General features: G+C 31.3%; 2 protein-coding genes across 3 annotated transcripts; both read right to left on the bottom strand.

The window, feature by feature from the left end:
* Positions 1-31: 31 nt before the first annotated feature.
* LOC145332269 (ADP-ribose pyrophosphatase) lies at positions 32-9,747 on the bottom strand. Of its 2 annotated transcripts, none has more exons than XM_080177227.1 (12): positions 8,947-9,747; positions 6,218-6,290; positions 5,304-5,396; positions 4,813-4,912; positions 4,191-4,264; positions 3,654-3,754; positions 3,035-3,162; positions 2,474-2,543; positions 1,768-1,854; positions 1,386-1,487; positions 962-1,016; positions 32-727 (listed from the first exon to the last, which is right to left on the bottom strand). In XM_080177227.1, the coding sequence occupies exons 1-12, from the start codon at positions 9,036-9,038 to the stop codon at positions 683-685; spliced, it is 1,020 nt and encodes a 339-aa protein (XP_080033353.1). In that variant the 5' UTR covers positions 9,039-9,747; the 3' UTR covers positions 32-682. The 2 variants fall into 2 exon arrangements, with proteins under 2 accessions (XP_080033353.1, XP_080033354.1); XM_080177228.1 differs by having other exon boundaries at positions 6,218-6,286; positions 8,947-9,054.
* Positions 9,748-10,309: 562 nt separating this feature from the next.
* Positions 10,310-16,387, bottom strand: LOC145332266 (adenosine deaminase-like protein). The gene is made up of 8 exons (XM_080177220.1): positions 16,266-16,387; positions 15,718-15,792; positions 15,194-15,285; positions 14,604-14,690; positions 12,008-12,095; positions 11,551-11,631; positions 11,137-11,247; positions 10,310-10,650 (listed from the first exon to the last, which is right to left on the bottom strand). The coding sequence occupies exons 1-8, from the start codon at positions 16,344-16,346 to the stop codon at positions 10,546-10,548; spliced, it is 720 nt and encodes a 239-aa protein (XP_080033346.1). The 5' UTR covers positions 16,347-16,387; the 3' UTR covers positions 10,310-10,545.
* Positions 16,388-16,647: the final 260 nt, after the last annotated feature.

Below are 16,647 nucleotides of genomic sequence, written 5' to 3'. Positions count from 1 at the left end.
CTAATTATAATCTAAAGTATGTTATACAAGATCTGAAAAAGTGCATTAGCATGAATTAAGGATAATACAATAGAGGATAAATTAATCTTCCTCTAAATTATAATTGAGTCTTTGTTACCATGAAAATATAAGAAAGAGGGTGGGGTATAATTTCATCTGCCAATCCTCCAACTTTATGGTGCAAGACTCAATACTTAATATTTTAATTACAGTAACATTAGAATATTAACATGATGTACATATACATACAATCTCTTTAAATTATTGAGAAGATTAAATTATCTTTCATTTACTCATCATTATATTAACAAAATCTTGTGATTTTTCAAAATATTTGAATGAGTAGATCAGTAGGTACATTATTGTGACTAATTTTATAATTAAAACTTAACTGTATTTTTAAAGCTCATAATACATCAACAATTCAATTAAAGATCACAGATTATAATAATAATGCAAAATTATAAATACATTACATTACAGATTAAATAAATGTAAAATAAAGAGTATACCCATTTTAATAATAGGACGGATTGCTTTAAGAATATTATTTTAAATTTAAATTAAATAAGTAAAATGTAAACTCAGTTTTCTATGATTAAGAATGAAATTTTGTAAATTTAAAAATAATCTAGCTATAAATTAACAACCAATAAGAAAGCAAAGATAAGATTGTCAACATCTACCAATGAGCCTTTAATAGTTCAGCTACTTTTTTCACAAAAGCCTAAAAATACATATATTCAGTAGGTATATCAGAAAAATATGAATTATTTGTAATCAAAATATAATTTAAAAGTGTAAAGAATAAAATATAAATAAACACTACTAAGGAGATTTTTATTTTTCTGCTAAAATAAGTTCAACTTTATTGATTTAATTTGTTTGACAAAGGATTTAAGACTAACTACCTACACAAACTATTTACAGAAATGTTTTACTAAAACGAAATGAAGTGTACCTTATGACTAGCATACAAAGTAAGAGTATCATCGATTGCCATCCACTTTAGGTTTCTAAAAAATAATATTTTTTACCATAAGTAGGTGATTTATCAACTTTAGTGGATAATTCATCAACCAAATTTAATAAAATCTTGTATATTATTAGCATCAGTTGATTTCTTATCAACTGTTATTGGTTATTATTCAACAACTTAAGAATGTAATTTTTTCTCTATCATATACCTAACCAAAATATAATAAAATAAAATTCAATTTAGTTGAAACCTAATCAATATTAGTTGATATAGGTTCAACCAACCCCATTACTCTTTAAAAAATTGTAAAGGTAAGCTTCCTTTCTAAAAAAAAATAGTAGTTGAGCAATTGTCAACCAAAGAGTTTTAAATGTCAACCTTCACCTAAATAAATTTAAAAACTTACTTTGCATCGTCTCCAGCTTTAAGTTTAAGTTTGCCAACACTATCTCCTGTGCTATCATGAAAACTCATCACAACTGTCTCCATCCATGAATTGTCTGTGTTTCTAAAAAATTGCAAGATTTAAATACCTACTAAGTAAAAGGACAGATTATTTTTTTTACTAATATTTGATTTTGTCACTTTCAACAAATTTTAAAGATTATGTGAAAATTTATTTGCTACTACAATATAATTTTAATATAAAGCTAGCAAGAACAAAATTGATTTGTTTATAAATACCTATACTTTTAGCAATATTATTATCCTTATTAAATGTTTACTTATGCTATTTTAAAGATCTTACTTAACAGACACTCTTCTAATTTCATAATAAGTAAACTAACCTTGGATCATCAACATATCCTTTGTAGACTTCAGTTCCCTCAGAGAAGAATTTGTCCACCAGAGCTGAATTTTCTGCATTTTCTTCACTAGGTAAATATTTTATTTTATAGAAATTTTATTTTATTCTTTTATCCCTTTAAAACACATTAAACTGGATTCTGGGTAGAGTATTCTATTTGAAGGAAGGGGGAACTACTTAGATATTCTTTAAATATTTTTTTTAGTTAGTTAAAAACATCCTAGAAAGGTAAAAGCCAATACGTTGCTTTCTATAAACAATGCGTTGTAAACTTGTCAGGAACAGTTAAGAGTTTTTCTTTACTTTTAAAGCACATGATGTAAAAATAAGGTTTGATATTTAATTCATAGGTACTAATTATGCTCCCTAATACCTGTTTACAGGTTTATTTAACCTCCAACATTTTCACAATCATTTATGTTGAAGCAATATACATTAATTTTTGTCATATTAAAGATAAAAAAAAAGTATGCTGAAATAATAAAGCAGAAAATCTTTAATTGATAAATTGATGTTCATTTTCATAGGGAAAATTAAAGAAACATAATTTAAAGCTAAATGCAAGAGTATTCTTATATTAAATTTCAGCTTCTCTGTAAAGAAGAACTATGTCAGTTCAACGTTTTGCAAGATCCTTCGCTATAGACAAAAAAAGCTTACTACTTTATATGATAGGATAAACTGACCTACTAGCCTGGGTGGAGTCCATCGCCTCCTCCATAAATTCTCTTTTCAATGCTGTTGCCACTTTCTCTCCTAGGTAATTTAAATATTATTATTAAGGAATATCCTTCCTATAATTAGCAAACCCAGGGATCTAAAAGATTAAAATCATTGACGGAATTGTGTAAACTCTTTTAGATTAAACCAACCAATCACGATTGAATAAAAGTACTCAAAGTTTTATGCCAATGTATGGGAGAACGTGTTTATAAGACATTAGGTATAAGAATTATTTAGAGTTGGTTGTCATCTCCCTCCATGGTGGAACCTTTAATCGCTCCCCCTACTCAAATGGATATTTTTGTTTCTTGGAATTACGGTTTTCATTTAGGCAAGATTACTTAAAACAATTTTGTTCAAGCCAGCCAATGCCAACACAAAATATTTTTGATTGTATGACCTTTGTCTAGAGTCCTTCCATTCATAGTTTAAATTATGATAATAAAATTATGTCAGACTTTAGGAATAGGCAGAGATTCGAACCAATAATCTTTCTGATATCAAGCGCATAGACAATAAATTACCTGGATCCACCATACCGCCAGGAATGGCCCAGCCACCCCCATCTCCCCTCTCTATACACACAAACTCTAGGACAGGGAGGCCAGAATCAGTGTTCAGAATCTGGGAACCTGCACCATCTCGTTGCCATCTGAAATAAAAATGTCTCATTTAGTTTTTAAAACAGATGTGCAATTCAGTGCAGGGTTAGAGACAAACTTTCTCTGTACAAAAAATCCCCACAAAAACAGGTACCTACATTTTCACTTTTTTATGTTAAGAAGTTGTGATATTTTTTGAAAAATTTTTATTATAAAGCCTTTAAAATAAATCAAGATGGTCTCAAATGATTTTAAAATGTCTTATTCAGCTACTACACCACCTATTTTTACAGTTCCACAATGTAACTTATTAAAGCAACTGCTATGCTAACATTAATATAAGCGAAGCTACTCTATAATTCAAAATGTTCGTCTCTTATTTTTTTTTGCAAAATGTGATTCATTTCTATTCGATTTAGGATAGACGAGTAAAAATTCTTGTGAAGATACCATACCCTATCCCTGTCCGTTAGTTTAGACAAGATATTTCATGCTTCGATAATAATGTATGTTGTCATCCTTTTTAATATTCTTTTATTACCTAGTAACAACCGGGTCCGCTGCATGATTGGGTCCCCACCGTCCCAGGATGCCTCTGCCAGAGAGGCCTGTTCTACCATGTGGATTCAATGGCCTACCATCCTGATGCAACAAATAATAATACATCATTATTTAACAGAATGTTATTGTCCAGAAAGATCTAGTAAATAGATGACCGACAGTTTCACTATCTTATAGATAGTTTAGTTTTGGCCCTGATCAGGTTTTTGACTATTTTTAATGGAGGGGAGGATATGAAGGGGGGAGGGGGTAAGGCAACCCAATGCAAGATAGAAAAAGTAAATGGATTTTAGGCAATAAATTGGAGAGGGGGGGGGGGGGGGTATTTATGACAATCTTTGCATTTTTATGTATGTCATTAAATGATTAAGAAAAGAGATTTAAAAGACCCATTGTTGGTAGCTATATTTTAGGCAATTTTTATGTGTTGTTTAATGTCATTTTTTACTTTTTATTTGTAAAAACTGGAAAATTATACTAAAGTGTCAGACTGACATTTAGTAAACGTTTTTCTTACCTGAATTTTATAATCGCCCTCATGACTTTTTCTGTTGACCTTTTCATCCAGACTGTTCCAGGATGGACTGAAGTCTAAAAATAAGGACGATTACTTCTTCTGTAGCGCAGCAATGACAATAGAAATTAGCTTTGAATCAATCAATGAAAATGACATTAATAAAAGGTAAAATATCCTCTCATATAAAGTAATAAGATCATTTTGCCTAAGGCTTAAGATTTCAATAATCCAGAGAGGGGGGGGGGGGGGTCGTATTCACCACCTCAAGTGGGGCGTAATCAGTACCAGTATAATAAGTATTTTTGTCTGAAGCTGAAGATCTCTAAAATAGCTGGTCCGAATATTGGTACTTTTCAGGGAAGATTTAAAATTGAAACTGATTGGTTTTAGGCTATTTTCTTGGCATTAGTACCAAATATATAATGGCCAAAAGAACTTTTGGGCAACAATCATTGACGACTCTCTTACAATTCTTGTTGAATAATAGTATAAATACCTACTATAGTTCACATGAACACATGATACTTGTAATTGTAATTAAATTATAATCAAATTTTAACTGTGCTTTTTAAACGGTGAATATAAAAGTTGTGTTTTTAACCTTAAATAAAAAAAATTGTACCTTTTTTGTCTAGGGGTGGATCAGCCCACACGGCAGTCAAGACAAACGGTGCAGTGAATTCTAGAGGGGAGTAATCCGTCCATTCTACACTCCACTCTACCTACAATTCAAATATTTTTATGGATAATTCAATGGACGGTAAATTTATGTACATCCCCAATATTGATTAACAAAATTACCCCTTGTGTAAGTTATAATTATTGTTTTGAAACTTCTAGTTTAATTTAACTATAATACTTATTTTGAAAATTGAACCTTGAATGGTTTGTTTAGACTGTTTAAACAAACCATTTGGATTCAATTTTTAAATTAGATCATTACACTACAAGGAAAACGCCGATTTCTAGTAGGATAAGAAATTATTTATAGATAATTTTAAATCATATTTCAGTGACACAAAGAAATTGTGTACAGACAATCTTTGTTTAATGAACATGCGGACAAAAATGTTCTTATTATTAAGTAGCATTGCTAATAAATAAGGTATTTACCTTGTCATTGGGAACTGTAAATCTTTTCACTGGATCAGCCTGTCCTTTCAAAGGGTAGATTGCGCATCTGGCTTTCTCGTGCATGCCTCTAGTCTAATAAAAAACAAGGTTGATGACAACATTCATATAAGTTAAGATCAACAATCAAACAAGCAGACAATCAAACGAACATCCTTATACTAAAGTAACAGGATGTTTGTGTGTCTGTGTGTTTGTTTGTTTCTTTTTCTTTTAAAATCTAAAATAAGAAATTGGGTTATTAAATTCCACTCTCCTCTCCTCAAGTGCCCCTAGAGGCCTCTAGGGGGCGTAGCCGCTAGTAAACAAATATAGAGTGACGACACCTTTGGTATTAAAGCAATGTAATTCCTAGAATTTTTTTAATGTCTGAACAAAATTTGGATATACACAAGTCTACTACAAATTTGTACCTAATCGTCATAAGAATCATTATTCTAAATATCAAATAAATAGGATAATTACATTATATAGGTAAAATTGTTGTTAAATCAACATATAGGTATTTACTATTTACTGACTTTCTGGTAATGATTCTAGAGTTGTAGCTACCTACGCTTTCTATAGTTATATGAACAATCATGCAAAGTTTAAAATCAATAGGAAAATTATAACATGCCTAAATTTACGATAAGAGCGATACTTTAGGACGTATGAAGTATCCTACTTTGAAGAAAAGCTACGCCTTTAACAACCATCACAATAAGCGTACTAACTTCTTATATAATTCAATTGTGGAGATGTTATGATTATAACAGTATTAACAACTTATATCATATTTAAAAGCGTTAGGACAATTTTAACAAAGCCAGTAATAAGATTAGAGCGGCAGAACGTACGGACACACACTTAAGTTAGAAATACTTTGCTTTTTAATGCAAACTGTACTCTCTAACCTGTATAATTGTTGAAATACAATATTTGTTATTGAAACTGAAATTCTTCTCAGTGCTTGTGTAGCAACTCTGTCTAAAGTAAAACTGAAGTTATGACCAATAGATATTCATATAAAACTGTTTAATACTAAACAGCAAAGCACAACAAATCATTGATGGACAAACGAACATATTGAGTGAGTTTTGAGTCACAGAGCAAATGTGTAGTGGTCATAAAAAAATAGACGGAGAAAAGGTCTAGGTATCTTAAATAGCAGCTGAAAAAACATGGCATTACGGACTGACGGAAGAACCAAGTGTCTTATACAGTAGCTTCGCTACTAACAACTAGATTCCATTTTACTACGATAGGAATAAATGATTTTATTAAAAAGAGGGGGCAGTGGTTAAATGACTGTATGTTCATGGGGTGGGGTTCCTGTGCTGACATTTAATTGGGTCTTTGTATATCAGTCAATAGAGTCAGAAATATTAACACAGCCAAGTCGCTACAAAACAGCAGAAAGCAATTTGCAGGCAGACAAAATAGTGTCAACACTGGAACAAGGTAGTCGTATGGGTTCAGACTTATGGGTTCATTTATTGGTCTGTCCTCCCTTAGCTGTCATCATACCCTAGGACTAGGTACTTTTTTACTGTTTTATATGAATACTAGATACCACTAAAGGTGTCATGCAACAAAAATAAAACAGGGAGGACAAGTTTTATTTTTAAATGAATGCTATTATCAAAAGTAGTAAAAAGTTTCTTAACAGTTAAACCAGGTATAAGACAATACAAGAAAAATTACAGGTAGATGTTTAAAAAAAAGAAGTAAAATTGGGATGGCAATTGTTTATAAATACTTTTCTCGTATTTATCATTGCCATAAAACAAACGAAATTACGATTGATATCAATAACTAAGAATTAGAGGAAAACCTTTGCCCATTAATAAGGACATTTTGCTTGGTATCAAATATACTGAACACATGCAAAATTTAAGAGTCTGCAATTATAATGTTTTTTTTTTAAAGACAATGCTTGATATGGGTTTAAGAATATCTTGGCCTAAATATCTTAATATACATTATACCTATATTTTATTTAGAACATACGGTAAAGGTATGACATATTGAAATATCCATCAATAGTATGCCGTTATTTACTGTGCTTATTGTATTAAAATCTTTTATAAAAATTGGCAACCGAGTTAGAAGAGTTGAAATAGATAGATCAATATTTTGCATAGTTTTTGATGACAAAAACTTGTTTGTCTACCATTTTCATATCCTGTCCTATATAAAGTAATTGTGTGTATGTCTATTTATAATTCTGTCTGTGCATGTGATCATTAAAATCTCAGAAATGTCTTCAAAGGCCCAGGAAAAAGGGAATGCTGACTAAAAATGGCCGTTTCTTCAAAGTTTCACATAGTAATACAATTACACAATTTGCAATAAAAATTAAAGTAATAAAATTTTCTTTTGCTACTTGTTTATAAGTTCTAATTTCGACTTCCCCTTTTTATTAATTGATAATGTGAAATACAATTGAATTTTAACTAAATTGCAAATGGGACCTAATAAGTTTCTTGTTGTCATGGAGTAGCTTACCTTCTAAAATTACAAAATATTAATACATTAATCATCAACTTCTTTGACAAACACTAACATAAATAAAAATTCATTGAAATTCTTATCTTACATAAATGTTAGTCATTTGTTTAATAGTAGCAAAGCTACTATATAATTTGTCCGTCTGTTTTTGTATGGCGAGTCATGTAACGATTTGCTGCACGTTCAAAACGAGACTTTAACAAGTCATTAATTAATAATGACAGACAGAAAATCTAACCGCTGCTGTAAAAATATTGTACATTTGCTGCGATAATTCTTAGTATTGACAAGGTTAAAAAATAGTTGAGTTAAAGCATAATTTGTTGAAATTATTCTACCCGATATTTCTATAATTCCAATATTTTTATGCAACAATTTCAGAATTTGTACTTACAATTATACAAGTTTTATTTTGAGAGAAGCTTTTATACAATTAGGGTATGTACGTCTATGTGTCTCAAACAATGTAATTTTAGACAATAAATATAAAAAATCCCCCAATAAACCAATACAAGCACATTATTGACACAATTTGGTAAGAAAGGGAATTTTTACTTTTTACCAGGGTGCCGGAGCCGTATAATTTTGATGCGGCTCCGGCTCCTACCTTAAAATTAATATAATATAAATTTTTTTTCATTATTGAATTTGATAAAATAAAATAAATAATAGGTATAAAATATTTTGCTTTAATTTGATTAAAGCTATATAAAAGTAGAAGGATGTGTGTCTATTTGTTAAGTAACAATAGTTTTTCAGTTTATTATATGGAAATAGACCGTTGCCAAATTATAATATTACTTTAAAAAATCATTTTTAGCTAGTCCGGAGCCGGAGCCGTTTTTAACGAAAAATACGGCTCCGGCTCCGGCTCCACCAAAAATGTTGCTGCTCCCGGCTCCGGCTCCAGAACACTGCTTTTTACTTCATTTTAACTCTAATATCCAAACATTTCATCATAAATGTCTTTTGTAGCTTGAACGACAGACCGACGGACCAACTATATTATGCTTTATAATCATTATTAAACCTAATTTTCACAAAAATTTCAGCTGTCTTTCTTGAATTGCGGCTCAGTAAGGACAGATATTTTGAACTGAGACTAATAGCAGCTTCGCTCCTAAACACTGACCTTGTTTTACCAGCAACAGATAATGACGGATTAAGAGCTCTGAAACAGCTAATACTGGATACTAAGGCGAGAATACTTCGCTGGTTTAACATATCATCATAGTATTCTGAAAAACACAAAACTATTTTGTTTTGTTTTTATAGTTTTAACAATCACATTTAACGTTTAATTTAATCACATTTAACAATTAACATTTACATCTCAGTCTTAAAATTTAGGGCAGGGGTAAGGATTAAGGGGACGCTTCACTGGTTCCCAAAGTTCTATAAATATCAAATCTCTTTCGTTTGATTAAAAACTTTGGGTACCTATTAATATTCAATCTTTATTGGTTGGTTCAAACAAGCAGTGTCAAAACTTTTCAACCAAAATTTTAAATTTTGTTTGTCATCACTGAGGATGTACATTGTACAACAATTAATGAAGTGTCCAGTGTCTTATCCCTAAAGTCCCTGGAAGGAGGGAACAATGGTAGATAAATTTATTTACACTCCTTTTAATCCCCCAACATTCTTAAGCAGCCACCATAAGTTAAATATTACCAATAATTTTGGAGGAGAATCAATTTATCGTCCATTGTCCCATCCATAAATCCCTGTCATACAATATACAAACAACACTTAGATTAGGCAACAACTTTCAACATTAAAAAGATTCTTGATAACAAACACGATTGTCCGCGAATATGAAAATAAAAGTCAAGGGTTCGATTCCCTTTTTCAGACTGCATTTAAACAGATATTTTACATTTATATCTAAATTGTCTATTCTACTGATTTTTAAATCTTTTGACTAGTATACATATAATAAGGGGGGGGGGGGAAGTTTTGACACATTTGCGTAAACAGGGAGTATAGGCTTTATCTTTGGACTGAGAGTATAGGTTATTAGGGATAAAATCATTCTTATATGATGAATTTTCCCAAGTTTTAAGATTTTTTGGATAGGCCTCCAGGTTCCGGAGCTCCAGGCCTCCAGGTCCTCTCTGTAAAGGTAAAAATTAAAAAAAAAATTTTTTTTTTGAAGAGTTAGAAGTCAACTTATGAAACAAAATATGCGTTTTTTTCTTCAAATATGTGAATAACATTTAAAAATATGCATATTTTGTTTCATAGGTTGACTTCTAACTCTTCAAAAAAAAATATTTTTTAAATTTTTACCTGTACAGAGAGGACCTGGAGGCCTGGAGCTCCGGAACCTGGAGGCCTATCCAAAAAATCTTAAAACTTGGGAAAATTCATCATATAAGAATGATTTTATCCCTAATAACCTATCCTCTCAGTCCAAAGATAAAGCCTATACTCCCTGTTTACGCAAATGTGTCAAAACTTCCCCCCCCCCCATGCTCTAAAAGACAAAAACTGGAAATTTATCCTTCTCCAATATTCTTAGGACAGAAAAGAATAAATAAAAAGAATGATTTACCATAGTTTGTTTTAAGTGTACTTGATAATGCCTTGATAAAGGAAGGGGAGGGGGGCAATAATTGATAAATATATCATCTAGAAGCAAACTAAAGGAGAACTTTACTTAAATTCAGACTAATTTTATCATCCATTGTCCTATCCCTCCCTGTATCTCTACTAAAACCCTTCAAAATTAACCAGTCAGGGGATGCTTTTGTTTCCACAACAAGAAAATATCTCTCAACTTCTGTTTCTCTTGTTCACTGGCAAAACAATGATCTATCGCAGCAAATGCAACCTAGAGAGGATCTATTAGTTAGTTGGTTATGCAGGCACAGGTTACTAAAAAATGTGTGCACGTGACAAAACATATGCCCAGCCAATTTGTAAAAGATGGATGCTCATTGATTAACTGAATTCGGATATCTATCTATAACAGCAGCTAAGAAATTCGCTTCCCCACTAAAACTTACATTCTTAAAAGCATTACAGGCAGACCGACGGTTAAGCATAAGATACCTTTATTTCTTATAATAGCAGCTATGTAAATATAATAGGCAGAGGCTGCTTTTCAGCCAATTAATTCCATTTGAAATTACCGCAAAATTAAATTTTTTGTTGGTGTAAAACTTGTTTTTTTTGATGTAACTGAAGGGAAGTGGGTAAGAAGATGGAGAAATAAGAGAAGAGGGTTGTGGGGAAATTTTCACTAAGAATTGTTTGTCAATTCCTATTAGGTCACCCCTACAGACAAAAATAGTTGCTTCGCTACTAAAAAACGCACCTGGAATATTTTCTCTGAATCCCAGTTAAATTCCTCACAGGCCATGTTATATTCTTGACTAAGGTTGCATGAAAACACCCCCTTGTCATCCGTACATATTATATACGGCACCTGGTATATTTTTTCTTTAGTCATTATTTGAGATAACAGTCAAAAATTTTCCAACAATGATTAAATCATCTGAAATTTGTTGCCCTGTTCCACAGATGTTTTAGGTTTAGTAACAACTAACAGACAACCAACTCACTGATTATACAATCATTGTGAGAAAGTTCTAGTGCATGATAATGAACTGAAGGGTTTATACTTTGAACTAATGCCACAAATATTGCTTGTGGAACACAAGATATTATCTATAATGAAATTATTATTTAGGATTGCTCCTATTTGTAATGAAATAATGGCTAACGAAACCTTTTCGAGATCAAAATGATTGATATGATGTTCTAAAATGGAAGGAACATTCCCACCAATAAGATTGCTAGTTAGGCAAACCTGTAAAAACCAGTTTCCTCTTTTTGATTTACAACTAAATGCGCTTCATTAGCTTGAAATTGTATCTCATTGTATTTTATTCATTCTCAATATAATATATTAAGGAATAATATCAATAGGTAGTGAAAGATCTTGCTTAACTGTGGATCAGTACCTATGGCTTTACTTTACAGCGAAGCTTCATATAGGATTTCATAGTTTGGACTGTTTTGGGAGGAGACTACCCATACTTTCGCGAGAGAAATAGCTCCTAAAAAAAGATATTTTTTTGTTCAACTAAATTGAAAATTGGGGAGTCAATTTCCCATCCTAAACTTTTTAAGTGCCTCTAGAGGTGTAGCCTCTAGTAAAATAAAAAGAGGAAACGTCCTGACACCTCAACAGGGACTCCAGAAGTCTTCAGCAGGTTCCAGAGGTTCTCACTGCCACCTAAGCTGGGATGGATACAAGTTCCATGTCCAATCCTAGTAACATTATTAAATAAACTGTCTTGAAAAAAAGGATGACAATTAACAAAATCTTTAAGTAGCGAAGCACAAAATCACGGATTGAAAAACGGACAAGGCAGATGTTCAGTGATCATTAAATATAAGGAGAGAGAAAAAGAGGATCATGTTACTTGTCGATGCAGCGCTTATCACATGTTACTTGTAGATGCAGCAAACTCATACATGTTACTTGTAGATGCAGCAATAACCCCCTCCATTCCCTATAGAGATACTAATATAATTAAAATAGAAACAATTATAATTAATTCGTTAGCTAAACATTTATTAGTAATGGTTTAGAATATATGCAAAAATATTATTAAATAATTACACATGATATTGAATAGCAATCTGGTTGCACAAATTGTAAAATACATTATCATTATAGCGATCCCTCCACATGTATTCATCCAAATAACGTTGTAAGAAGGTTCTGTGACAACCTCTCATTGCTTTGATATGAGTCTTCTTGGTATTCCAGTAGGACTCAATGGCCTGTGTGTTGGTTAAAGCTTATTTTCAATAAAAAAATATAACTAACATTGTCTGCCTATGTCCTTTTTTTTATCTCCCTTTAACATGTTACTTGTAAGTGCAGCAAAGTTAAACATGTTACTTGTAAGTGCAGCGCTGCATCGACAAGTAACATGATCCGAAAAAGATAATTAATATCTAGAAAATAATGAAATAGTTTGTAGTATGATTGACATACAAGACAGACCATCACAGTTATGGAATCTCGACGACAAAGATTTTTTTATCCAATATTGACAAGTGGGGTATTTTTGGAAAGAGGAATATATATAGAAAACGCCTATGAAAATTAGAAAATCCGCAGAAATCATATTTGCAAGTTATTTGCAAAAATCTGCAATGTTAATTTGCAAAATTAATTTCATGCCTTAAATGACTTATTTAAAAAGAAATCTTTTTATGAAATGTGTTTATCTATAAGTTTAGAACAAACTTAGGGCAAAAAAAATTTCTTTAGTGTTACTTTTTTCACCTTATATATGAAAGAAGCAGTTTCTCACATTTTATGATAAAAAAAGGTATAGGAACAAAAAATATGTTTTTTCTTGATGTAAACACAATGATTGGCATAAAATCTATCATCCTAAATGTAAAAATCAGATATAGAATCCTTTTTAGAGCAAAAATAGTGCAAAAAGTAACCTAGACATTTTTGCAAAGTATGAAAATCTGAAGAAAATAGTTCTTTTTGATTTTGATATACATATCAGATAAATGTATATAAAATTAGTGATCAAAAACTATAAAACAAGTTTTAACTTTTTCAACCCTATCATTGATTAAAATGCACTTTTAGGTTTACTTACTACCAAAGTGGCACATAAAAACTCTTTTTATTAAGTTATTAAACAAAATAAATTCAAATCAACAATTAGGCGTTTTTTATAATGCACTAGACCATTTTGTAGTTGGTTTTTTGGCATTTATTTTGTTTAATTACATCATAAAAAGAGTTTTTATGCACTACTTCGGTAATTCTTAAACCTAAAAGTGCAATTTAATCAATGACAATGTTGAAAAAACTTATAAGATGTTTTATAGTTTTTAATCACTAATTTTATATACATTTATCTGATATGTATATCAAAAGCAAAAAGAACTATTTTCTTCAGATTTTCATACTTTGCAAAAATGTCTTGGTTACTTTTTGCACTATATTAGCTCTAAAAAGGATTCTATATCTGATTTTTACATTTAGGATGATAGATTTTATGCCAATTATTGTGTTTACATCAAGAAAAATCATATTTTTTGTTCCTATACCTTTTTTATATCATAAAATGTGAGAAACTGCTTTTTTCATATATAAGGTGAAAAAAGTAACACTAAAGAAATTTTTTTTGCCCTAATTATGTTCTAAACTTATAAATAAACACATTTCAAAAAAAAAAATTTCTAAATAAGTCATTTAAGGCATAAAATTAATTTTGCAAATTAGCATTGCAGATTTTTGCAAATAACTTGCAAATATGATTTCTGCGGATTTTCTTATTTTCATAGGCGTTTTCTATATATATTCCTCTTTCCAAAAATACCTCTCTTGTCAAGATTGGATAAAAAAATCTTTGTCGTTAAGATTCCATAACTGTGCCATGTAACTTGGTCATATACTGGATGATTCTTTATGTAGGGAATTTCATTCCGAATTATTGAAAAGCTCCGCTACTAAATTACATAGACTTTAACTTTTCTGAACAATGAGCGTACATATGACACTTTAGTAGTGCTCTATCTAAGAATCATCAAATTAATAATATGAAGATAAACTTTCGTACACTAATATTTTTTTAAAGATTTCCCTGACTACCTAATAAACATCTATTCTATTCGAACTCACTAGGTCTCAATACACAGCGCAGATTTTAATGTTCTTTAGTGTATACTATTTTAATATTTTTGTTGTGAGCTTCGCTACTTATGGTGGTTGTTATCCTAGCAGATCCCTTTTACCTGTCTGGTTTGAATTTGAGGAACTCTTCGACTTCTTTTTCATTAGGTACCTCGGCCAGGTGGATGGCTAACTTAATATTTTCTTCTGTTCATAGAAAGGACACTCTAGATTTTCAATTGGTCTGTTCTAAATCCCTTTTCAAAGTACTAGGATGTCTATATCTGACTGTAAGTAAAGATCTTGCTAACCATTCTAAAGAATATTTTGTTTTATGGATGGTTTAAGCTATCTTAAGGGTTAGGCACCTCAACTTCACAGTAAAATGGTCTTTGAAAGAACTCCCCCCCCCCCCCCCGCCCTAACCCCTTCAAAAACTATACTACTGAAGCAAAGCCATGAATGAAATTTAAATATTTCTGAATTTCTTCATTTCAAAAAAATAAGAAAGTTGCGAAAAAGGCAAAAAATAAAATAAAAAAAAATACGACTGTTCCTTCAAGCCTTGATGGTAATAGAAGATTTATTTAAGAAAGTCTAAAAGTTTATCCCAATGGCCTCTAAATTTCAGAATTAATGAACTCCTTTTTCCTACTTTTCTGTCAAAATCAAATCATCTTCTACCACATTAAAATAATCTAAAAGTGTTCCTCTAAGTTTAGTAAGCTTTGGTAGTAGAAGAGTTATGTCTTGTTGTCTAGGATCTCCAGAAATATCTATTCCTGCCACCAGAGGTCCAAACTCCTTTTCAAACATCATCCATTGTAATTGATATTTGGTATAATCCAGGGATATAAAGGGATAAGACAAATTGTTCTACATTAAATCGTTTGTACACTCAACTTAATTAACCAACCAATCAACATGTAATTAAATCAAAAAAGTTGTTAAGCCAACGAAGAAGAAAACGTTGTTAAAAACTTTGGGGAATAGTGTAATAAACAGCCCAATGTCCCCTCCCTCACTGGGTGCTTTCACACAACGGTACTGTTAGGCACTAATAAACCCCCCCCCATCCTCCTCTTTTTTTTAAAATAAACCGTGGGAAATAGAGGAGATTAACCCTGACCATTAAAGTTCCTGTACCTGAACTGCCCTACCAATATCATTTCATTACTGAAATATTTTTTCAATGAATCTATTTAGGTACAAAATTAATGATAATGGATGTTGTGCCTTTTTCATTTGATGATATAGCTCTACGTGTTCATCAAAGAAATGAGAGTTGCGTCTGTCCACAGAGATCAACAACTTTACAATTACATTTCAATCACGTCTGCAAAAGCATGGTTTTGCAACCGCAATACAACTGGAAAAAAAGCTGACATAATTTCTGTAAAATCTTCATATGATATAATGTCCGTCTACTTAAAGACAATGGTATTTATCACACGAGACTTGCAGAAAGACCTCTCCTTTACCACAGGACTTATCAATGAAGCTTGTAGTTCCAGGGGAAGGTAGAATTAATTATAAAATTCACCTGGATACCTTAATTGCGGGCTGAAATTTCAGGGATGGAAGGGACATTACACTGGTATCTAGTTATAAACCTTCCCAGGCCTCCGAGAAGCTAAATTGTAAAGGAGAACCATATTGGTTCAGCATTTAGCTAGATCCTTCGGTACAGGCACACACAGATCCTGTAACTTTATTATAAGGATTATGTAATATTTGACAATTGAATTTGCAGGTATAAAACTCTAGCGGACGTGATTGCACACCTTTACTATCATGTTTGGATACAGGGATGACGCAGTTTTTATTTCTGTTAGCACTGTTCGTAGATAATCCTCTTTTTCCATGCGTCCTTCCACTTTTCTAATACCAAGGTTCAATGAATAGGTACCTAACATCTTTGTTTTTACACAAAATAATTGCCGAATCCTATTTTATAAAGTTTACAGGTTGTTTTGTTGAAACTTAATAATTTAATAACTACTGAATTGATTAAGTTTCCTTTTTAGTGAAGCTTGACAAAAGTCCAGGAATTGCTTTAGGCTATTTTTGTGTTCCCAATTTATTCCTTTGAATACACAGGAGATAGACGGTAGGGGCCAATCTGCTAATGCCTTAAATATAGTAGGTACCTACCTCTCAATATTC

The sequence above is a fragment of the Acartia tonsa genome, chromosome 11, assembly GCF_053477335.1.
Source record: "Acartia tonsa isolate MP-2025a chromosome 11, ASM5347733v1, whole genome shotgun sequence".
Taxonomy (NCBI): Eukaryota; Metazoa; Arthropoda; class Copepoda; order Calanoida; family Acartiidae; genus Acartia; species Acartia tonsa.
The sequence above is the reverse complement of the archived record's forward strand: the minus strand, read 5'-3'. Positions and strand labels throughout refer to the sequence as shown.

Bases quoted from the DNA above. Each gene is read 5' to 3' on its own strand.
- LOC145332266 (XM_080177220.1), bottom strand. From the start codon at position 16,346: ATGGAAAAAGAGGATTATCTACGAACAGTGCTAACAGAAATAAAAACT. The intron at 15,286-15,717 runs GCACAACATCCA...ATGTTTGAAAAG, and splicing joins TATATCATCAAATGAAAAAG to GAGTTTGGACCTCTGGTGGC. The intron at 11,248-11,550 runs GTTTCGTTAGCC...AAAATATACCAG, and splicing joins ATCATTTTGATCTCGAAAAG to GTGCCGTATATAATATGTAC.
- LOC145332269 (XM_080177227.1), bottom strand. From the start codon at position 9,038: ATGTTAAACCAGCGAAGTATTCTCGCCTTAGTATCCAGTATTAGCTGT. The intron at 1,488-1,767 runs GTTAGTTTACTT...GCAATTTTTTAG, and splicing joins GGATATGTTGATGATCCAAG to AAACACAGACAATTCATGGA. The intron at 728-961 runs GTACACTTCATT...ATGTATTTTTAG, and splicing joins CTTTGTATGCTAGTCATAAG to GCTTTTGTGAAAAAAGTAGC.